The sequence below is a fragment of the Poecilia reticulata genome, linkage group LG3, assembly GCF_000633615.1.
Source record: "Poecilia reticulata strain Guanapo linkage group LG3, Guppy_female_1.0+MT, whole genome shotgun sequence".
NCBI lineage: Eukaryota > Metazoa > Chordata > Actinopteri > Cyprinodontiformes > Poeciliidae > Poecilia > Poecilia reticulata.
The window spans coordinates 4,402,510-4,427,579 of record NC_024333.1 but is presented as its reverse complement, the minus strand read 5'-3'; the positions used below and the strand labels follow the sequence as shown (position 1 = coordinate 4,427,579).

General features: G+C 38.3%; 1 protein-coding gene across 1 annotated transcript in view; it reads right to left on the bottom strand.

Moving 5' to 3' along the window:
- Positions 1-25,070, bottom strand: part of itfg1 (integrin alpha FG-GAP repeat containing 1) — a 181,060-nt gene that overhangs the window by 43,249 nt on the left and 112,741 nt on the right. Inside the window, exons 13-14 of the mRNA XM_008404870.2 lie at positions 6,038-6,081; positions 2,093-2,171 (exon numbers count right to left, since the gene is read on the bottom strand). Coding sequence (XP_008403092.1) covers positions 2,093-2,171; positions 6,038-6,081 — 123 coding nt within the window. The remainder of the gene's footprint in view (positions 1-2,092; positions 2,172-6,037; positions 6,082-25,070) is intronic.

Below are 25,070 nucleotides of genomic sequence, written 5' to 3'. Positions count from 1 at the left end.
CCTCCCCCTCTCACAAAAAATCCTTGCCCAAAATCATGTGTTTATCTGTGTTTCAGAAAAGGTCAGGGACTACTACTTTAATTTAGGACATAACGGGTTAATTTAGGACATAATGGGTTAATGCACACAATGAATTCTCCTCCTCACTCTGTGTAGTACATGTTATCTATCTGCACAGATATTGTACATTTTTATTTTATACTAATGGATTACAATTATCTTGATGCATTGCTGTACAAGTTCAGCTGGCACAAGTGTTCTGCAGTCAAGTTTCCTGCTGATGTGAGTGTTGTGTAAGTACTTCTTAATAAAATGATTTGTGCGCTGATGCAAGTGAGTGAGTGAAACTGAAGAAAATCTACACAATAACTACTATGCGCTCACTAAAACCTGGTGAAAAGCCTTTGCTTCAGCATGGTTAAATCTTTATGCACTAGACAACAATTGCATACCTGCTTGGTGCTGGAAATAACTTGACCTGCATGCACACAACCTGAACCACATCCAACACCTGGGGATGAATTGGCATGGCGACTGCGAGCAGACCAACCTCGGTAAAGCTTTTGCGACTGAATGGCAGCAAATCCCTGCAGGCGGCTTTATGAATCTTAGACTGTGGTCAGAGCTTAACGCAGTAAAAAAACACTAAAGTCATTCATTCCCTTTGCAAATCTCCACCAAAGTTCGGCCTTTTGCAACTCCTAACTTCAGCTAGCAGTGACTTTCTGCTGCCTCCTCATTCCGTGGGATGTTGAATTACTGTCCATTTTCTCTGCAGTAGGCGTGGGTGCTGGCGGTAAAAGCCCACCCCTCCTCTCCCTCCCTCTTCGCTGTAGCAGTCACTGCCCAGTTAACTACATATGTTACACCTTGAAGAGCAAATAAACCGCCCTGATTTAAAACCTACAAATAAAAAAACCCCCAATCCGCTGTATATTTAGTGTTTGTAGAAGAATTAAAAGTCCCTCTGAGGAAAGTCTGTTTTGCATCCTGACGATTGTAGCCGTCTAAGGGAGAGTGAAATAATTATGATGTTGAACTGTGATCCATCTACTCATTCTTTAAATATGTATCCACCCCAGCTGCGCCAAGAGACAAATGAAACAACCAAATCTGACAGAGTGAGATTATGCAGCGCACAACTATATATATCTCTGACCCCGGGCAGTCAGTGCATCTTGTCCTCATCAGCTCTGTGTCCTTCCCACAGTCTAACAGCGAGACTGGGTGTAGCTAATATGGCGCTCCTCGGTGTCAGTGTAATGCGCTGCTGTCCTCAGCGTCGTGTTTTATCTACTCCAACATCTGTCTCGCTCTACCTTCGTATCCTTCAGTCCTCCAGTAATTTCATCTTATGTAGCTGGGATGTGGAAGTGTTTGTCATCTTCAGAGGCGGAGGAAGTGTTAATCCTACAGGGGAGCAGAATCCCTGATCCTTTACAACACAAGAATCAATGTTTGCGATTAAACATCAACCATTCCAACAAAGACTGAGGCTTGTGTTGTGTTGTGTATAATGACAAACCCTGACACACAGAACATTATATGCACTTATATCAGCGCACAAGCAATTCATTTGGGGCTCTAAGTGAAGAATTAGAACCATTTTTGCGGATACAGACTGATGATACAACAAGCAACAGCCCTAGTTTAAAACACTCCTCGTTTCAAATACAAGAAAAAAAATCCCAAGACATAAGACAAAACTAACTTACAATGAACTTTTCAGCAAGATATATAAGCATGTTTTAAGTAAATAATTCCTTAATACTGATGAAAAAATACTTGTTCTATTGTTATATAATTTAACTTATAACATGGGAAAAATGTCTTGCTATAAGTGAAATAATCTGCCAATGGAATAAGTACTTTATTAAGATATTTACACTCAAAATTAGACCAAAATTACATGGTAAGATTTTGTGTTTTTGCAGTGAGACCAGTTTAACTGTGATATAACAAAGCTGAGGCAGTATCTTTTTCAGGAAAATAAATGCTACTTGCCAATGTTCCATCACTGAGGAGAGCCGTTTAAAACGAGGAGTGAGAGCTGCTATTAAAAAATACCGACTAAAAACAGAAAAGTGCTCACCTGAGGCATTTTTCAAGCAGCCATTAGAGTCCACTGTGGTGTACATGACATAAGGGCCTGGCTGATTCACACCAAACGGCTGTTAAAACAAACACACAGACACACAATTTAAAAAAAAAAAAAAGCTGAACATTTCTGACATTTTACACAATCTTCTCATCATCACAAGTGCAAACGCAAAAGGCCAGACTTAGCTGGCTTGAACCTGCCCGACTATAAGCGACTGTGACATTTGCGTGTCCGTGCGGGGTAGACGGTTAGCTCTCGTCTCATCTCCTCATTATGAAAGGATGACAAGGAATGAGGAGACCCGTCGAGTCGTCCTTCGCTTTACATCGGCTAATCACGAGCCCGTTACACACGCAGACACACTGCGGGAAAGACTCGGCCCTTTATGCGGTGACACGGTGGCGCTTTGGGTGAGAGAGGAATAGGAATGAGGTAAAAAAAAAAAAAAAAAAAAAACCAGACAGACGAGGGGAAAAGAGAGAGGAAGAGATGAGAAAAGTGTTGAGGAGAAGACTAGCGGGCTGAACGCATGAAGGGGGACGAGAGGTGTGACTAAGAAGAAGAGGGGTAGGAGAGTGGAAGAGAAAGACGCGAGCGGGGCTGATGGATGGGAGAGGATGGGAGTTAAAGCAGCCGCAAGCTCCACTCGTCTACCGCATTCATCATATTTTTCACTTAGACAAGCAGGCGGAAGAGTCGACAGACAGAGGAGCAAAACAACCGGCAGCCTCTTGTTGATGTCAAAGATAATGTGTTTTGCAAAGAACTTCTCCTCCAAGGTTTTGGGAGAGGAGCAACGGTGCCGGATGCTTTTTTTTTTTTACCTGTTTATTTCTCTTGCTTGTCCACCTACATGTGATAATTGGCCATTAGTGCTTTCACAATAAATACAATGTGTCTCACAGCAAAGCATTCAGCGCTTTTCATCAAAAACTGCACACAGAACGAAAACGATTCTTACTGCTAAATATTGTGCCAAGTAAGCTCAAAATAAGATCATCGTCAAAGAAGGCAATCTGAGCAATAGTTATTATATCATTATAACATGTAATTTAGCAGTAAAGGTAACCATTTAAGGTTGTAAAGTGAATAGAAAGTTAAGAAACAAAAGCTAAAGAACTCAAGGTGTTGATTTCTATCAGATATTAACAGCAGGTTTCAACCAACACATTATCTTCATTAGCATTTGATCGCTTTTTAATGTTATCTACACTTTCAAGATTGTTTTTATCTTTTTGGTCAAATTGAAACGATTAATCATGATTAAGATCACGAAAAGATCGTCAACTAATTTAGAAATCATTAACTTTAACTTACAGACTCAAAACAAGTCCATTTGCTGAAACAATAACACACTCTGAGCAGTAATTAATCCAAAACTGTACAAAAATATAAACGTTTTGCATTTAAGATAAAAAAAAAACAACAATCTTTGTCTGTAAATATGTTCAAATGTTAGGCACAATTTTAGTTTCTCTTGGTTTGAATTGTGTAAGAAAAATCTCCAATTGAGCACCTTCTGCTATCAAATTTTAAATTATTAATTGGTTAGTTGAAAAAAACACTAAGTCAAAAATGCTTAGTCAAGCAGAAAGGGCTGAGCTTTTCACAAGTTGATTTTAGACAAATTGAAGTAATTCTCTATTATTGCATTTTTGGCAAAAAAATTACATTCTTTTGTTTAAAAATAGAATTTAATTAGTTGTTTATTTGCTCCTTTTAATGTATTTCTAATATTTTATAAAATGAGCAAATGATTTATTGGTTAATCACCAGAAAAACCCCAGTCAAAAATGGCCTGGGGGTTTTCAACCGTTTCAAGGTCATGTTGATGAGCTGAATCCAAAAATCACATTGGTTTTGCTCAATCAGGTCAACTCTCTGAACTATGGAGCAACATGAGCATCAAAATGCAGGACTTGTTCTTACATCTGGATCCATTTCCTGAGAATCTGATCAATGAGTGACGAGCAGGAGGAGAAACTCCATCAGGACAGGAAAGAGACGGAGAATTTTACACAATGAAGACGTAATGTTCAATTCACATGTACTTATCCTTAGCAGTGTTTATTATTCAACTTACAGAAATCCAACATGAAATTAATATACTGTTAGGAAAATTTTTTTTTTCCTTTTTTGGGTGAGAAATATGAACGGAAGTGAACTGATAATGTCACAAAAAAAACTGAAGAAAACTCTGACCTGACTGAGAAAAATGGATGTCATTTTTGGATTCAGCTGAGCAAAACAGTCCTAATTCAATTGAAAAAACACAGACAACTTTCCAAAAACATATTTTTTGTATGCCAGTGTAATCATTGTAAACATGATGCCTCTGATACCTTAACCACTAAACAGGAGGATGGGATGGAGGTCGTAGGAACATGTGGATGTTATGAGAAAATCCACTCCACTGTAAGTCCCAGTTGAGATCACAGCTGTCAAAGTACCCAGTCTAATAAACAAATCCCAAATGTCAAGAGGTTTTGTTTTTAAAAAAGGAGGAAAAACTCCTGCTGTTTATCAAATAAAATCCAACAACGTTGAGTTATTACAGACCCGCTGACGTAAAGACGAAGGTGTTTGGATGCTTGTTTACAGAGGTGTGTTTAGAAATCACCGTGATTTACAGTTTGTAACCACAGCTCTCCATCAGACTATGCCACTGCCTCCTCTTATCTGGACAGTTCTTAACCACTCAAAAGGACGGCTTAAAAAAACAACAAAAAACCCCAAAAACTCTTATTTTACTCTATTTTGTTTTTGTCTCCTGCTTCAGTTCTTCTGATATTTTTAAAAACAGCAAAGCCATTTTACAATTTTTGTTTTACCTTTTCTTAATTTTGTTTAAAACTTAAGAAACTTGAAACCCTTCTCTGGTCTTAGCATATCAGGAGATTTTCTTCATCTTAAAATGTTGCAAAAAAATCAGCCTTGCTGTTTTGATCCTCCCTCCTTCAGGAGAATGATTCAGTCTGAGCTTGTTGATAGAATCCCTCACTGGCTCACTCTGCAGTGCTAATATACCAACATGCTTGTCAATATGTCAGTGGCTCTTTCAAGAAAAAAAAAAAAAAGAAAAAAATGCTACTTTCTGCTATTTTACTGCATCCCTGACACTCTGTCGCCATATTGAAGAGAAAACAAACAGGGGCTAATTATGTGGAGCTTTTATAAAAGGTAAGGCTTGCTGATCAAGGCTGCTGCTCACATTCTTCTCCTTTAGCTTCTATGTTGCTATCCAACAGCTAGGTAATTGTTCAGAAAGGTTTATGTAAATGCGGCATTAACGACAAAAAAAATCACTATTTTTTATTATATGCAAATGGGATGACTTGGGTTCCTTTTATCGTAACAAAGAAAAAAATAGATCTACTGACAGTTTGGTTTTGCTCAATATCGAAGCACTTTCCTGACAGAATGTTCAAATTATTTCTACACTGCAAAAGCACAAAACCTTACCATGTATTTTTGGTCTAGCTCCTAATGCAAATATCTTAGTACACTTAAAAGAAAATAAAACTAACTTCCAGGTAGCTTTTCAGCAATGTAAGAGCTTGTTTTAAGAAAATTATTTCTTAATATTAATTAAAAATAACTAGTTCCACTGGCAGATTTTTTTCACTTATAACAAAACTATCTGCCCCCACATTATAAGTGAAATAATCGGCCTGTGGAAAAAACATTTTTTCATCAATATAAAGGAATTATTGGCTTAAACCAAGCTGCTGCATCTTGCTAAAAAGTTACTTATGAGTAAATTTGGTCTTATTTTGAGTACACTAAGATATTTGCATTAAAAACAAGACCAAAAATACTTGATGTTTTGTGTTTTTGTACTTTGTACTAAAGTTTTTCGAAAGTTCTTAAAAATCAATGTGATCCAGGCACACATGAGCTTTTTATGTCAGAAAAGTAGAGTAAAAGGTTTCTCACCTTGACATCTTCAGGACAGGCGTTAGAGCAGAGGCCGCTGAGCACTGCGGGAGACAGAGACCTGTTAGAATCAGCATCAGAATCTCTGCTTTGCAGAATATCACACTGAGAAGTACTCGCTTACAAGGCGACTCTAAGAGGGTTCAAAATGGCTGACAGTAGGAAGAAAAAAAAGATGTAAAAAGTCTCACCAGGGCTTAAATGATTCTCATATTTTCATGATATCAAACAATTTATTAATCACACACAAATGCAAAGTAGATTTGGTCAAGACAGGAATAAAACAGGAATAAAAGCAGGGCTAGAAGTAAGCTGCCTCTGATGATAAACAACACACAAAAATAAAATGTGGAATCTATTAACATGAACATGTGTGCAAGGAAAGCGTTTTACTTATTTGTGCATACAAGCGGAGCGAGGACAAAAATCAACTGAATTGTAAATCAGTCATTAGTTGAGAGCCTTTATTAGCATACTAATGGGGTCCTGGGTCTACGGTTGCCTTAATTTGGCTGATGGAATCAAACTAAAAACATAACAGTGTTTTATTGGGCTGGACATAGCGGTGTGTTCCACGCCACCGCGCTAAACTGTGCAGAAACCGTGTGAAGGAGAAATGACGGAAATGAGTCACAGTAAATGATAAGCAAATATCGGAGGGTTAATATTTGTCAAATTATTGTGGAATTAACACTGCTCAAAGTGTCGCACATCGAGGTGAAAAAAGAGCAGGGGTGGAAGAAAATTTTTTAAATGCCACCTTAAGTGGCACAGCTATTAAATCGATGTCGTCATTGGATTATCAGTGTTTTAATATACTAAGTGGGATGCAGTACTTGGTGGGATATTAGATTTTAAGGGATGCGCAGTAATATTCTGCCTCCAAATAATATTGTCTGGACTCTCATGGCCCTTAATGAGTGAATATGCCAGTTTTGTGTGATGAACTGATTAAGCCCATGGAAATAATGAGAACACACCTATAACGAAACAAAAGCAAAACTAGAGGCGTTTCCTTTACTTTTTACAAGTGTTTAAAACTTGTAGATATACTGCTAATGTTGAAAAAACACAATTTTGCAATTGCGATGTTTCCATTAAAAGAGAAGCGCAATTAACATTGCATGTGAATGAGTTTGTTCACGAGATCAGTCATCGAAAAACAAGCCGTGTCATCATCCTGCTACTTCCTGTCTTCTTCTTTCTTGTTTACACCAGTGGCAACATCTGGTTGTTGATCATGTATGACTTGTGTGATGCAAAAAAAAAGTGTTTCCATTGCAGCTTTGTAAAAAAAACAAAAACAATTTCGATATACAGGCAAAACAACCCACCTCATTTGATCAAAATTTAATTTTACTTTTTAAAATTGGCGTTTCCATTAAGCAAAATTTATTTAGCTTAATTTTGCTTCCATCCATCCATTTTCTTGCACCCTTGTCCCTCAGTGGGGTCGGGAGGGGTGCTGGTGCCTATCTCCAGCTAACGTTTCGGGCGAGAGGCGGGATACACCCTGGACAGGTCGCCAGWCTGTCGCAGGGAAACACAGAGACACACAGGACAAACAACCATGCACCCACACACTCACACCTAGGGGCAATTTGGAGAGGCCAATTAACCTGACAGTCATGTTTTTGCACCATGGGAGGAAACCGGAGTACCCGGAGAAAACCCACGCATGCACAGGGAGAACATGCAAACTCCATGCAGAAAGACCGGGACCGGGAATTGAACCCAGAACCTTCCTGCTGCAAGGCAACAGCTCTACCAACTGCGCCACTGTGCAGCCCTAATTTTGCTTCCATTAAGCTTAATGGAAAATAAGCAAAATAAATTTAAAAAAATTACATTTTGCTTAATTTTCCATTAAGCAAAATTTATTTATAACATAATTTGATTTTACATAATACTGCCCCTTTAAGACATCTGGTCACAGTGCATTTATGGCATCAGCGTAACGGGGGATGATAACAAATGTTCCCAAAATTGTCAAATTATTTTAGACATATCTCTGTCCTTTTACTTCACAATTATGATGGCCGTTAGTCTTGTGTTACTATAACTAATATTACTACTTTGTGTTGGTTTATAACACAGACTTTTAATAAAAAGACATGGGTGTAAGAGGCCATCTTGTGACATTATGTGCAAAATTTCAAGGAGTATGAATGAATACGTTTGCAAGAGGCTAAGAATTCTCCCTCCCCCCCATCAATCAAAATGCCATGCCAGGTTGTGCATGGACATCTGGGGTGTGAAAACAATGTCTATGTTATATAGAGAAGCTAAAGTATATCTCCGCTGCAGCTCGTTAAAATCCAATAACAATCAGGACAATGCAGCGTCGCTCCAAACTTAATTTGCTGTAAGCTGCCGTAATAAAACTGTGCCACAAACAGAGCCTCTATTCTTGGGGATACCACGTCCAGTAACCGTGGCGACTCCTCCTTTAAGCTTTTACCCAGAAGTCTTGGTACATTATTTTCAGCCAAGATCTGCACTTAAAAATTAAAACACTTAGATTCTTAGATTGTGTGAATGGCTGTACAACCACCTTCGTTTTTGCTTAAAGTGGTTATTAACATAAAAGTCTAATTTGACTCGCCTTCTCAGCCCAGAAAGATTGGAGTTTCTAAAGAAATGATAAAAGCCAACATTTCCTTACAATTTGAGTTTTGTAGTTCATAATGCACAAATGCCACTATCTTTTGCCTTTGAAATAGGCAAATGCTTTCTTTTCAACATGTTTTCCTAAGTGTACCAGCCATACAGTGAAGATTTATTACCTGCAGAGCACACAGCAAACAAATGGTCACAGAACTGCAAGTGGACACTACCAAATGGCAATTTTTGTCAAAAGGCAGAAGGATCAGAAAAAAATAACTAAAAAAACAATAAGTAACGGCATTTTTCTTTTGATTTAGAGTCTAAAGGAGAAATAATTTGATCTAAGTGGTGTATGATTCGGCCTACTGATCCTGGATCAATCAATATTCACCTGCCGAGTTATGAAGAGCTGCTCTATTGTATTTATAAATCATTTCACCTCTCTCGCAGCTTGTAGATTCTGTTTCTATAAATAATCTTGATATTTTAGGTAATTAATAATATCAGAATTCTCCACAACATTCTCCCAAAGAGCTCAGAGCAACATTAGCTCCACAAACAGCATCTTATTGGTTATTAGCGAGTCTCATCAATCCAAACTGCAACAGAAAGACCTTTGTGCCACAAGCTATGTCATTTCCGCTCACTGGGATGTTTAATGTGCAAGGCGACGGCAATGCTTAGAGGGAGAAGCCTCCTCTGGAAAGTTTGTCTTGCAGGGGGGAAAATAAAAAATGCTTTTTTGATCCACTGAGCCGTTTCCCATAAATGTGTGAATTGGGACCTTTTTCCTTTTTGCCCTGTGACTTGTTTAGGCAGGGTAATAGAGTGAGACGGAGATAAAGTGAATGTCTCTCACCAAACATGTCATGGCTGACCACCCAGAGAAAAGATGACATAAAAGGCACTTCGACTCTCTCAGTCTTAAGTCGTTTATTTTATGCTGTTCCACAAGTTTCATATGTTTCTCGGTTTTGACACACCTGAAGCAGGCCAGGCTGACAGAGTGTGTGAGTGTAGTTGTGGTGGCTTTTTATGCACATACACAGGTAAAAAAAAAAAAAAACTTACTTTTTTTGTCTTTTGTGTCAATCTAAATCTTATGCATAGATTTATTACACATACAGTGAAATATTGCAAGCCTTTACACTGCTTGTAATTTGAATGACTATGGCTGGAAGATGATGAAAATCCAAAATTCAGACGTTCATATGGGGGTGAACAATACAACACGATAATTATATCAGGCTTTTGTTGTTTTTACCCTTTTTGTGATAAACTAAAACTGTTTTAAATGACTAGCAAACCCACTAATTAGGTAAAATCCACTCTTGCCACATAGTAGCCATATAACTATATGAAAATGTTCATTAATGTTTGCAAATACATCAATGTTATCAGTAAATATTAGCATAAATGATACCATTATAAGTGAGTGTCAGAAGCTGTAATATTTTGCGTCATTTCAAAATGTCACCTGCTACTGATGTACAAATCCTAAATGCAAAATATCCTTCAACCAAAACATTGAAAATCAAGTTCAGATGACATTCATATCTTCTCCATCTTGTTAAAAATGTGTAACACATGCATTATCTTAAGTGAAGTAATTACAGCACTTCATGATTCACAAAATCCTCTTTATTTCCTCATGTTTAGACCTAAGTAACCTAAGTTTTTCCAAACAACAGCAAACATGTAAGAAAAAAACAAACAGAAAACCACTTTTTGTCTGAGGTTTAAATGCAGCAGGATGTTACCCTTGGAAAATGTTTTTCTGAGCTATGAAGCCACATATAGAATAAAAATGCCCCATATCTTTTTCTTTTCTCCTTCAGAGGACTGAGTTGAGTGTTTTCTTATAATCTTAGATGCTCCAACATAAGTCCAGTTAGCGTACAGAAAGGGTTGAAGTGCTTTGTTGATGTGTTGTGTTGCCTGTCCCTGCGCGAACAAGGTCAGCCTCATGTTCTAAAGTAGTTAGAACTGTTCAAACTAAATCAACCAACACATTTTAAAACATCCGTCTCAGAATAATTTTGTGTTTGTTTTAAAACAGACCTTCCTTAACAGCGACTATTCTCACACACAGTGTGACATCTCCTCCATTACCAACTTGAAAATTTACAGTATGCTCACCACAGGAAACTAAGAATGCTTCTTTTATATCTTCAAATATTCTAGTTCACACAAAAATTTATATAGACAGGTTAATGTTTTCCAAAAATCAAAGATGGAAAAAAAGCCCAAATAAATTAATGGATAATCCCTGCATTTAGTTTCTGAGCTTCCGATCCGAAAAAAGGCAAACTGAATCAGCTTTTCCTCCTTTCAACCTTCTTATGAAGCACTGCTCAAAATCCTCTTAATAACTTCAAAAAGATTGTGTCAAAACACGCTGCCGTCATAACAAAAGGATAGATGTGTCCCTCCCACGTGCCATTTTTAAACTGGATCCAACCCCAAAACGAATCGCAACAAATTAGACCAATGTATTATGCAAATGATGGAGTGTTAAGGCACTGTATAAAGAATGACTCCATTTTCATGTGCTCTGATCCTTTTACATGGTACCTCATCTGCCGCCACTTTATAGGAATAAACAAGAGAGATTTTTTTTCTTCCCAGTTTGAAGCTCTGATTTTAAAAAAATTGTGTACGTGTTGCAAAAGCAAATCGACTGCTTTGAAGTTCACAAGCTTATTAAGAAAATGCCTGAGGCAGGGTTCAGATGGAGCTTCCATCAAAGATAAACACGCAAACCTTACCCTGAGCTGACCACACTACAAACCAGTAACTACTTAACAGGTTGATAATCTTCTTAGTGAGAAGTCTGACTTTGCCAAGGAGACAGACCCTCCTTTAAAATTAGGGACCATGTCTTGTTGCCTTACAAAGCAATTTGATGATTCCTATGATATGGCTGACCACAATGATGAGGCAAACCAGTGCACACTCCTCAAGGGATGAGAGCTGGTTGGTGGTTGAACTTTGGCTGCTGGGGCTTCACTAGGCTCAGCCTGAAGAAGCGACAGGAAGCCCCATTGATGAGGGCCACCACCTGCAGAAAGGGACGTTAGGATAAGGCACCATGCACGCTGGATGACAGGTAAGGTTGGGGCATTGGTACCAAGTCCGAGCAGCATAATCTGGCTTTAGGGCAGTGGTTCTTAACCTGGGTTCGGTGAGTCGGTCTCAGGGGTTCGGCGGAGCCTCTGCCGCGGAGGTAAAGACACACTTGTGTAAAGACGTGATGACGCGCCGCTTTGCCATCACTTGCTACAGAGGATCACGTTACATTGCTTAGCCAATCAGAGCTGCGGAGGAGCACTGATTGAAGGAGCTCCACTCTCAGCATGGATTGAACTATTGTCTTTAATTACTTCAGCAAAGTTCACAGTTTTTACCAAATTCTATAGTCTAAATCTGCTCCTTAGTCGCATCTTTTTGGGGTTGGTACTGCCTCTAGTGGTGTGGGGGTGGTTACACAGCTAATATAATTACTAAATCAGAATGCCGCAAAGTATTTTGTGTGTCGGGGGGGTGGGGGGTGGAGGGGGTTGGAATAAGAAGGGTTCAGTTGCATATGCGCATATGCATGAATGCGCATAAGCAACTGTAGGGTTCGGTACCTCGAAAAAGGTTAAGAACCACTGCTTTAGGGACATTGAATGCCACCTCATTGATGAGTAAAGAGCCAAAGCTGTTGTGTTGTTTGAATGATACCACAAGAATAGCCTTTATAGTCTGAGTCTGAGTGGTGTTTTATTGTTCAGTATCTGTCTATAACAAACACCATGTGGCAGCCTGAGGTAGTTCATCAGTGTACTTGTATGGAGGAATTTAAAGGTGCGAAACTCATGGAATACATAAATAAAGGATTCACAAAACTCCATTCTCTCTGCTCATAAATAAACAGGAAGACATTTAATGCACATCTGCGGATTCCCACATCACATTTTCCTCATCTCAGAAATCCAAAATGTCTTGCCGTTTACTTCTGACATCAGTTTCTTATACAGTTCCAGCTCTACTGTTGAGTATTGAGAAGCTTTTGACCAATGCCATTACAGGACCTCTTTTGCGTAGCAATTGCGGCTCCGTTTTACACTGGATGTGTGTTGGAAGTTCCGAGAAAAGGGTTTAGACTTCGAACCAATTACCACCCGATAGCGAGTAGAATCCATTGGCTGGGAAGGCTACTCGATACATCTGTTCAAATTATCTATAATTCACATCCCTGGGAGGTATGCATGATAGATCACACCTCTTAATTTCCCTCATGTCTTGAGGGAAATTAGTTATATAAACTCTGAATGGACTATGTTGAACTCCACCGTTGTAGACGGAGCTTCCAGGATTTGAGGCCTGAAGGATATAGGTACCTGTCGACCGGTGGACACCAGTGGTAATGGAAGCCATCAGACTGAAGAAAGAGTCCTTTGGGGCTTGGTCTTCCTTTGGGACTCCTAAAGCAGCTGACAGAGTGACCAGAGAGATTTGGGCTGAGGTCAATGTCGTGTGGTGGAAGAAGCACTTTGTCCTCTACGAAGGACACAGTAAATGGGTTGAAGAGATCTGAGTCTGAGAGTTGAGGAGGATGTGGTAGAAGTTGCCAAAGTAATTAAAAGGTTTGCCCTGAAATTCTGAAACCTCTGGACATTGTGAAGCTGTCTTTACCCTCACAGAATTACTGAAGGGGTTTGAGAATTTGCTTGTCCATTTTACGTGTTTTTTGCATCAGGAGAAGGCCTGATGCAAAACGTGAATGTGGTCAGAAAGCTCATTACTTCTAAGTAAACACGAGATCACCATATTTTAATCATCTATGAAGGACACACCAATCAATAATCTAAATGGATGGGTTGATCCATCACTTGGTTAAATTTAAAGCTGTTAAGGGTCAGGGTACTTTTATAATTGTCTGTAGCTTACACTCAATCAATGGCACTAAAGGATTAAACTGCCATTTGTCTAAAGTAAAGCTCTTTTTGAAGGGAAGAAGAGAGAACTAAGGTCAGAGGGAAAACACTGTAGGAGGTCTCACAGTTACTATCCCACGACCTTAAGGCACATTCCACCCTCCACAATCCTCTCAACCACAACAGAAAGACTTAAAGTTACTGAAGCGAAGCGAATGTTAATGTGTTGGAGAATACATTACCATATAATCAACCTATAATACAATTTCAGAGGTGCCTCTGCATATCTAGGGGGACAGTACAGAAGGAACTCTTAGCACAGTCTGTGTTAATCCTTCAGCAAAAAAATTCAATGCTTTCTGGATAAAGAGAACCACTTTTTGTCACTGTCTAAAATCTACAGAAAACAGAATAATTTTAGAATACTTCGTCAAATACTGTGATCAACCCAAGGAGCACATTACTTTAATAGAAATTAGATGGATATTTATTAAATTTTAAAAAAATTTGTGATGATGTTTTGGTAAATTAGTTTGCCTCTTCACCAATTTGTATCTCTGCAGTTTTGATCAGTATATACTTAACTTTTTCAGATACAAATAGCCATTTTGTAAATATGTACATACAGTCAAAGTATGCTGATGAGCTTTTCAGAGTAAATCTCACAGATGACTGTTGCTGCAAAGTGTCAACATTTAAAATCTAAAGCCAGAGAATATGTGGGGTGCAGCCTGAGATCTTGACAAGGTGCGACCGAAAAACAAAAACAACTTTTACTACAGCGGCACACTTTTAGTCTGTTAAGGTTTTCATTATTTTTACTTTATTGCCTACTTGACCAAACAAAAGGGTGATTTGTTTAAAAAAATACTCTATAGGATTTAAAAATCCCATTTCCACTGAAATGCAGTGACTGTAAAAAACTTCACATAAAAGTTAAACACATCTCAATAGTGAGCTAAAGATGACACACTGCTCGGTTAAATATAGAGCTTAACTTTTTCTTAACATAGTTGGTTGAGTTAGAAATGTATGGAGTGCAAACCTCTGAATCTGTGGTTGGATGAACCTCCACTTCAAAGCCACAGTATTCCAGTGTTTTCACTCATCATAATCCATTTTTTCTATTCAGTCATCAGCCAAAATTTATTACAATTAAAAAACCTTTGCTTATTGTATCAAAAATTGGTATTTAATATGAAATGCAATCAATTATTATAATTATTAATTTTGAAGACAACCGGTTGACCAGTTTCCCTGGCTAAGATTCAGTAAAGCTGAAAATTTAATGCTCTCTATAGTGCATTCACGCTCTTTAATGAGTTAAAGAGTGTCGTACAAAGGTAGTTATCCATTTTGTTTCCTCTGCACTGCGACATGTAGACTGGGCAGGGAGCCATGGTCCAATTAACTACGCCTCAAACCAACTAGATGTGAAAATGGTGGTGTTTTACCCAACAAGTGGGGAACATCGAACTAAGAGGACAGTCAAATCTCTGTAAACTCGATTTAAAAACATTTACACTCAATATATGGGATTCATAACAAAAAGTGGCGCTTGTTTCAAGATGTCCTATATCTGAAAATTTATATCTGCTAGAAACAAACAAAAAAAACTTTAATCACCTTTGATAGTGGCTGTCGACCTACTTCTCATAAAACGTTGTTTGATAGACCACATGAGTGAACCATATTAAGTACATCCCAAAATATAGTAAAATAAAAACTGACTAAAGTTACACCCACAATTATTCATACTTCAGGCAGATCTAATTAAAAATAATTTGATCAAGAAGTAGGAAGGAAATGCGATAGGTAGGATTTTTTTTTTAAATTAAGTTTTTATCTAGATTATATTAAAATAGCATGTCAGACATATTTTATATGGTTCGCAATAATCAATAAACAATAAACAAAGAATTAAAAATATTCAAACTCTTACATCTGCTGACCAGAATTTTGCATGTTCCAGAAGTAGCTTGACATTATTCTGTGGTGAAGTGAACAGTGCCATAAAAGGGTAAAATTATTTATTGGTGTTGCTGCAGGAACAGGAACCTTGAAATGAACTGTTAATTTATTGAATATGACTGTGTATAGTCTGGTTTTGTTCTCTACTCTACAATTTTTGGCTGGCGTGAAACAACTGAATAACATCTCCGCTACGTCCAAAACAAGTTTTGTGGAAGAGGTCTCAAACTTCCACAGGCGAACATCTCTTATTAGCATTCAATGCCAGAATCTCTCTCTCTCACGCACGCACGCACGCACGCACGCACGCACGCACGCATGCACATAAACAACCATCCCCAAAGCCTTGGTTGGACTGAGCAAGCCTATTTTGTGGCTTAATATTAGGAATGATGGCAGCTCTTTTGTGGCGCTAACCTAATCAAGTGGGAGGATGAGCACTCATATGTATCTTGCCGTGCTCTGTGTGACCACAGGGCTACATGTTTTATCTTTGTTGTGGTGAAACAGACAATGAAAAATGTTTCATGATTTCACGATGGTGTGCGCATGGTTATGTCCATGTCCGGTTATTGTTTATAACTTCATTTCATTAGGGTTATGGCTTGTAACCATAATAGTTTATAAGTGTAGGTGATTAACATCTCATGGGATCAAATAGTGCCTCAACTACAGCCACACATCCCACATGAGTTGAAAAGAGGACAGTGTGAGTGATGAAGAATAGAAATTTTAAACTTTTCTTTCCATAAATCATAATGGTCAATGTAAGATTGGCAAACAAGTTGGCACAGGTTTGGGATTAATAAAGTATATTAATGAAATTGTTGAAAGGAAGTCACAAGTCATGTTGAGGATGTAGCAAAGATTATCGATAAATAGAATCAAAACCAGTTTTATTATGCACTAACAAGTGTCTTGTTAGTGCATAATAAAACTGGCATAATAAAATAAAAGGCTTCAAGCACAGTGTACAACATTAAATATATAAACTTTAAGGGAGATAAAATTAACGACAACCAGAACAGTATGCTTGTGTATGTGGTGCTAATGTTTATACCTTGGAACTTAAAAAAAAAAAACAGGTTGTGATAGTAAAAAATAATCTTATTTTGTTTGATAGAGTAACTGACTACTGAGGTTATAAGGTGTTCAATGTGGTCATATGGATATATATCATATGATATGATATGATATATCATATGATATGATATGATATATCATATGATATGATATGATATCATATCATATGGATATGATATATCATATATCCATATATGGATATATATATTCCATATATATTGAATGGTATGGTATAGCTATGCTATGCTATGTTATGGAATGGTATGGTGTGGTATGGTATGGAATAGTGTGCTATCCTATGCTATGCTATGGTAAGAATTGAATGGTGTGGTATGGAATGGTACCATACCATACCATACCATACCATACCATACCATAGCATAGCACACCATACCATACCGTATGTTATGGTATGCTACCATACCATATGGTATGGTATGGAGTGGTATGGTATGGTATGGTATGGTGTGCTATGCTATGCTATGGAATGGTATGGTATGGTATGCTATACCGTACCAATAATGTGGTACGGTATTGTGTGTTATTGTTACGGCCCTTGGCCTCTTGAGGCTGTGCAGGTTCCTTTTGTTATGCAGATTCAGCTGTGGGAGCACACCTTCCTGATTGGCTGGTCTGAAGGCTGTTGGAGAGCAGTTCCACTATTGGACCAGCAGAGGATTTTCATGTCAATCAGATGTTGATGAGGCCCACCTGCACCCTATAAAAGGCTCCTGAATCATTCCTCTAGAGGGGCAGCTAGTTTGAAGAGGTTTTGTAAAGCTGTCCCCCTTGTTTGGTGTTAGCAACTGCTTTAGGCAGTTTGTTTTAACTATTTTGTACAACTGCTGTGGCAATTTTGAACTGTTTTGTTTCTGCTTGTTCTGCTAAGTAGCTTGACTGCTTTAGTTTAACTTCACAAGCTAGAAGCTCATGTTTGGGAGGCTCTGTGCTCCCCTTAACATTCCCTTTGTGTGTTCCCTGTTGTCCCATTTTGGGTTATTTTGAGTTTACTTTGAATTGACTTGTTTGGACCCTTTTGTAACTTTAATTTGCACTTAATATTCTTTAGTTTGTTGACCCCTTTTGTTTTGCATTAGTTGGGTTAAATTGTATTGTTTGAAAACTTTCTTGTAATAAATCATTTTACACCCCATTTGTTCCTCTGGGCACATTTTATGTGCCCAGAGGAACAAATGGGCACATAAAATGGACCCCTAGACCTTGGGGGCGTAACAGTTATGCTACGGTATTGTAAAGTATATAGTTTGCAACACACCACTATACACCATACACATGATATGCCATACCATATGTTCCATTATACTTTATAGAATAGTATAATGCAGTACAGTATAGAATAAAACACCACAGTCTACTGCATGGTAGACTATAGATTAGTATAGTATAGAATAGAATAGAATGGTACAGTATAGTGTATTATAACAGTGTAGTGTGGTATAGTTTAGGGTATTATAGTATGTTGTAGTGGAGCATAGAATAGTATAGAAGAATTATCAGTCAATGTCAAGCTGTGTCAGCACCCAGTGTACTGTACATATTGACTGCAGAAACCAAAAATGAATACATGATTCTAATTACTTAAAGTATTTAAAAGTCTCAACCTTGCATTATTTGGCCAATAATGACCCTTTTAATGGAAAGTTCTATTAAAATTTGCATTAAACAGTCCATTAAAAGTGTTAACTTAGCATTAAGTGTCATTATTTAGTTATTTTTTATTACATTAAAAAATAAATTTTTATTTTATTATTTTTATTATTTATGACACTCCATGGGAACAGTTGTCAACATTCTTGAAGACTCCATGTTTATGACAGATGTTATGACATGTTTATGATAGTGTAATGTCGTCAGTCTTATGCATACAGTGTTGCCATTACTTCAACCATAAAACATTGTGTAGCTTGTTTTCATTTTTTCATTTAATTTTACTATAAATTTGCACTTGTTAGATCGTTAATTCAGTTGAAATACATTGATGTCCAGCCTTAAGAAGTGTTTCATAGCTGTGGGATAGAAGGTTAGCCTACTAGTTGTTTATGATGTTGCATTATTACAAGACTTTAGACACTTGATATAATCAATTTGAAGTTGTATGTAAATCTATCTTGTTACCGGGAATGACTCAGAGCTGGTGGGCGTGCCTGTTTTCCATTGCCTGTAGTGTATAATATGTGTTGAATCGTTTAGATAGGGAAGATACACTCCAGCAGGCAGGGAGACTTCTTCTTTGACTGCTCTAAACAATGGTTTTACCCTCTCTCTTTGAATCCACAGGACTCTGTTACCTCTGTCTTCTGTTGCTTGCTTGACTATCTCAGGCCTCTGCTTAGACCGTGTTGTCTTCTTTGATTTTGAGTGCTTTTTTCCTTTACCGTGTTTATTCTTATGCTTCTTTGGTCCTGCTTCAGTAGATTGTCTGTGTTTGACAGGAGACATTAAACGCGTTAGAGAGCCTCGTATGCCTGTCCTTTCTACACTTTTTTGCCTTGTTTTCTTAGCTTTAGATGTCTTTGTTCCTTTATCATCCGTTTTCTGGACAGTAATAGTATCTCTTTGTGTTGCCCTGCGTTTTGTTGATCTAGCAGTGTCCCGATCCTCATCTGGTGCTGCTCTAGTTGGTTGTGTAGGTTGGACTGGAGCCATTAAAGAAGTTTTAGGTTTGACTGAAGCAGTTACAAATGCTTTAGTGTCTTTTTTGTCTGTCTTCTTGGTGCTTTGTTGCTTTAGAGCCTTTTTCAACAGAGTCATTGCAGATTCCTTTGGTTTACCTGTCTTTGAATTCAAACTCTGTCCAAATTCTCGTTTTTTATGGATACCAGATACAGATACAGATACAGATACAGGTGTATCCATTTCTCCAGGTCTTTCTTGGACATCAGATATGGATACAGATGTAGCAGTTTCTCCAGGACTTTCTTGGACATCAGATACGGATACAGGTGTAGCCATTTCTCCAGGTATTTCTTGTTCACTGGATACGGTTACAGCAGGAACCTTTTGTCCAGGTACTTCTTGGACATCTGGATATGTTTTCTTCGTAGCATCTTGTTGATGCAGACTTGTGGCAGAAGAATCTGTAGGGTCCTCTTCTTGATCCACACTTCTTGAAGTGTGGATCAAGAAATTAAGCTCCCATTGCTCTTGAAAGTGGAAAATAAGTTCTGCGTGGTCAATGCCAGGCATGCTTTTCCCAAACTCTAATAGCTCTAAACAATACTGACTTGAAAACTTTAGAATATCAGCAGGTTGTGCAAGCATTACTGCCCGTGTACTGCACTCCAACAAGCTCTTCAGCGTACAAATCATGGAAGCCGTTTTAAAATTTGCTTTGAAAAAATCTTAAATTACTCCTTGATACAATCTATTGGATTCTGAAGTAGGAAATTCTGTTATGGAGAAAGCTTCACCATGGATACGACAGATGTCATCAGCTGGTCTCACTTTGTGATGTCATACAAGTTGAATCTCTGTGGCATCACTGAAACACTCCATTACCGCAAACTACGTTCTATGCAGACTTCATTATCACATTTTGTAAATATAAAAATGCTGAAGAAATATTACTGCACAAATGCATTCATGTGGAAACAAGTAGAATGTGATTTGTCTGTATGAAAATTTGCCTAATATCGATCAAAAGCAAAATCTAGAAAGATTTTTTCCCCCAAAAAAATTTTACATAAAGGGCTTACCATAAATTGTCAGAATAGATTTGCAGTGACCTTTGACACCCAATATTTAGTTATGTTGTTATATTGAATTCCAGCGATGAAAGGTTGCCATGGAAACCTACAAACTGCAGGCCAAGAAAAGTCTTGGCCTGCCTTATGATTTACTATTTTTCTTGCAATAATTAATATAATTTAATCAATCAAGAATTACATAAACTAAAACATGCAAACTTTCAAAAATTGCAAGCAGGAAAAAAATTAACTAGGTTAAAAAAATAGAACATTTGATTGTTTTATTTTGGTATTCTGACTGACTTTTAGAAATACAACATAATATTTTCATGATATTCAGCATTTATTGAACATACTTATTGATAGGCGCTTATTTTCCAATCTTCAAAATTATATCTGACATAAAGCTAAAACTGTACACCCACTTAAACATGCCAAACATCTGTCAAGACCAATGCAGCTAAATAAGGAACAATTCCAGATTCTGTTCAGACAGAACTTCCTTTTCCAGTCTAGTTATTTCTATAACATGAAGGGGTACTTTTTAAATATGCTACATTTAAAGTAGGACATTCTTTTACATCATACACAATGATGTAATATACACAATATTTGAGTTTAATAAATCCTTAGACAAATGAAATATGTGAAACACTTAATCCCCCATGAACCAAAAGATGTAAAATGACAATTTAAATATGGGACAATGTTAAAAATTAAGTTCTCTTGTCAGGGCAGTCTAACAATCAGTGGAGAGAGTGACACCTAATGCTGTTAATTGTGCTTCCAGTTCAGCTACCCTCTTGTAGCGCCCTTCTGAAGGGTTGTGCCCCTCTTGAAGGAATGCTAAAACTTGCACATTAATTGGTTGAGAAGTTGACGCTGCTCCCCCATGCTACTCGGCTGACTGAATGCTATTAACATAATAACGAAAGAAACTTCTCGAGTGTTTATATTTCACAACAGAACGGAATAAATTGCATTTTACATCCCACACTGGAGTTTGTTAGACCATCTCACTTTCACCATTCTGGGATGCATCCACCATGATTATTTATCTTACAACTATCAATTGGCTCCACTTAAGGATTAGCAACAGTGCCCTCTTTTGGACGGCAGCCAAGCTACAACACTGAAAGAAGGTAAATTAAAATGGGCATTATTAGTTACTTGAATGGAACAAATTTTGATCTAACAAACATTATTTAACAATTAATAAGTTGATTATTTAATTGGGAGTATTATGCAAAATCAACTTTGAGCTTTTGATAATGTTATTCCCTCATCAAAAACACAACGTTTCATGACACAAAAGTTAAAAAAAACAATCTGGTGCAGCAAGAGTCCCAACCTGAATCTGATAAAGAAGGAATGAGCAAAATATTAGAAGCAGGCAGAGCTTTGAGATTATTGCAAAAAAAAAGGAATAATCAAAATACTAGTGGATACATGCCAATAGCTGCTCAGCAATTATAGTAATGGTTTGAAATTACGGTACTTTAATTAAATGAAATGTTGACAACATAGTTTAGCTAAAACATTTTTATTTAATATAGTTACTATCAAATAGATACTACTTCAATAATATTAAAACTAATTCTGCAAGGATTTTTCATCCTAGTAAAACTTTTATTATTAATTTGCAAATGAAGAAATAACACAAGAAATAATTCAAATACATAGAAGATGCAGCAAAGCATTTTATAAATTTTACTGCACAGTAGTTACAAATTTGAACAAATGATCTTTCAAAAAGATATATTTAAAATTTGGTCTGAAAAAGGGCAAGGGCTCAGCATCTCGGCAACACTCTTGGCTTAGTCTAAACTCCAGAGAGATGCCGGGACTTATTTTAGCTACAGTCTGGGATCAGATCTGTCTGATTTTGGGTATATTTAAATGAAATAATGCTGTACCTAAGACATTTTTCTATAACACCAAATAATTTCCATATGAGTAAAATATTGATCAACGATAACCACTAGGGTTCTCACTTTGGGGTTTGGAGATACACAATGCCATTCAAAAAAAAAAAAAGTAAGTAATTGAAAAATAAATCTGAGTTTTTCAGACCAACAATAGGTAACTCAGTGTAGCAATGAATGGAATCCAAGTTGTTTTGTCAGTGTGGAAACCTTGTGAATTTTTTCTCAAATCAAAACTCTTAAAACAAACTATTATAAACCATCCATCCATCCATCCATCCATTTTCTTCCGCTTATCCGGGGTCGGGTCGCGGGGGCAGCAGCTTCAGAAGGGAGGCCCAGACTTCCCTCTCCCCAGCCACTTCTTCCAGCTCCTCCGGGGGAATCCCAAGGCGTTCCCAGGCCAGCCGAGAGACGTAATCCCTCCAGCGTGTCCTGGGTCTTCCCCGAGGCCTCCTCCCGGTGGGACGTGCCCGGAACACCTCACCAGGGAGGCGTCCAGGAGGCATCCTTACCAGATGCCCGAGCCACCTCAACTGGCTCCTCTCGACGTGGAGGAGCAGCGGCTCTACTCTGAGTCCCTCCCGGATGACCGAGCTTCTCACCCTATCTCTAAGGGAGAGCCCAGCCACCCTGCGGAGGAAACTCGTTTCGGCCGCTTGTACCCGTGATCTCGTTCTTTCGGTCATGACCCAAAGCTCATGACCATAGATGAGGGTGGGAACGTAGATCGACCGGTAAATCGAGAGCTTCGCTTTTTGGCTCAGCTCTCTCTTCACCACGACGGACCGGTACAGCGCCCGCTTCACAGTAGACGCTGCCCCAATCCGCCTGTCGATCTCCCGTTCCCTTCTTCCCTCATTCGTGAACAAGATCCCCAGATACTTAAACTCCTCCACTTGAGGCAGGACGACCCCCCTGACCCGGAGAAGGCACTCTACCCTATTATAAACAAATAAGTTAAAGTGTATATCCAGGTGATATAAAGGTACTAATGGTCGGAGGTTCAGTTTTCCAAAAACTGAGTCAATGCATGTGAGAAGAACATTTGCCTGAACTTGTCTTTGGGTGTAGGATTGACTCCTTGCTGACTTCGTTCTTTTGCTACTTCCCTGATGAGGTTTGGACAGTCAGAGGACAGACTGCCTGAAGGAGTGCTTGGTGACAGACTGAGGCTTTCCTCACCACTCAGCTAGGTTCCCAAACATCTAGTCTCAGTGTAGATCTACAGATCCAAACTGAAACCCAGCAGGAAACATTTCATGTCCAGGTTATCCATATGGACATATTCTATAACTAAATGCCTATTTAAAAACATGGCTTGTGCTTGCACCTGCCACTGCCCTGGCAGTTACGATGACATTATAGATAGCAACAGAGCTACGACTGTGCTAGGCGGGGATATTCATATAAACTTTGCAGCTAACGCTATTAACTGTCTGGGAATATATATCCCTCAAATACGTTAAGAAAACACAAACTATTATATACTTTCCAATTTACAGCTGATTGTTGAGAAGACACACACACACACGCACACACACGCACACACACACACACGCACGCACGCACGCACGCACACAAGCACACACACATGGACACATTGGCAGAGAAAAGTGGAAAATGTGATGAGCAGACCTCGGTAGGCAAACATGACAGGCCGTGTCAGCTCTTGTGGCAACAAATACAAGTCAATGAGACCTGAGCCGACACAAAAAGTACACACTCACACACACGCATACACACACACAGTACCAAGCAACAACAATAACTGACAGCTGAGCAGCATTGCTCTGAGATGCTCATCACTTCCTATTGTCCTCAGGCTGCTTTTGCTGACTGTAGGGCTGGTTGGAGGCGTGCGAGGCCACCGCTCCTGCCAACATGCGCCTGACCTGCATCTCACATTGTGACAGGAAGTGAGGTGACATCTGGTCACAAAAAGCAAGAGGATGTTCAGAATGACCACATGCTCATGACTACTGATCAAACAAGGATGGTAGGCGGCAGAGTTGTTGTTCCTACAACTTCTACCGAGCATGTCTTGAGTTAATTTTCAAACAGAAGAAAGGTTATCATTTTACAGATATCAACTGTTGCTGATCTTCTGTGGTGGAGAGTGTAACTTCACACTAGTTTCTCTTCAGTCTACCCGGTAACAAACTGTTGTCCTGGTTGATGGGCGTTGGTAGTTTCCACCACTTTAATTACTAATTAGATTTGAGCTCAGGTATTTACTACAGCATCAGCATGTCTCACAGCAGACCACACTGGTTTGTGACCAGTATGGAAGTCCATTCAGTTGGAGTTAGGAGTATTATACAGAGATGACTATAAACAAAAATTCTTACTACACAGTGCTTTAGATTGGTGTTTCTCAACCTTTTTTGGGCCAGCGCCCCCTTGGCCTTTATCCAGGTCGCTCACCGCCCCCCACCAACGAATTTGTAGGCTACTTTGCACTGACTATTATTTTATTAATATTACTATCACTATTGTAGATGTTTTGATTTTTATGCTCGTTTCTGTATTCATCATCAAAAATAATTTCTCAGAGAACAAAAAAGCCATGTGAATGGAAATTACTTTCACAGATGTCTAAGAAAAATGTAATGAATGAACATTCAACTTAAAATCGGTAGGCCTAGCAGCAGCCAGAGTGGAAAAAATATTCTTATTTTGTGCCATTTTCTAGTTGTTATATATTTCACAAAATGACCAGATAATAGATGTTCAACATGCCAGTTTAAACTTTGAACTATTTGCAAAACGACTGAGCTCTGCAACATTAAAACATGGATAGAACTGTAACTACATT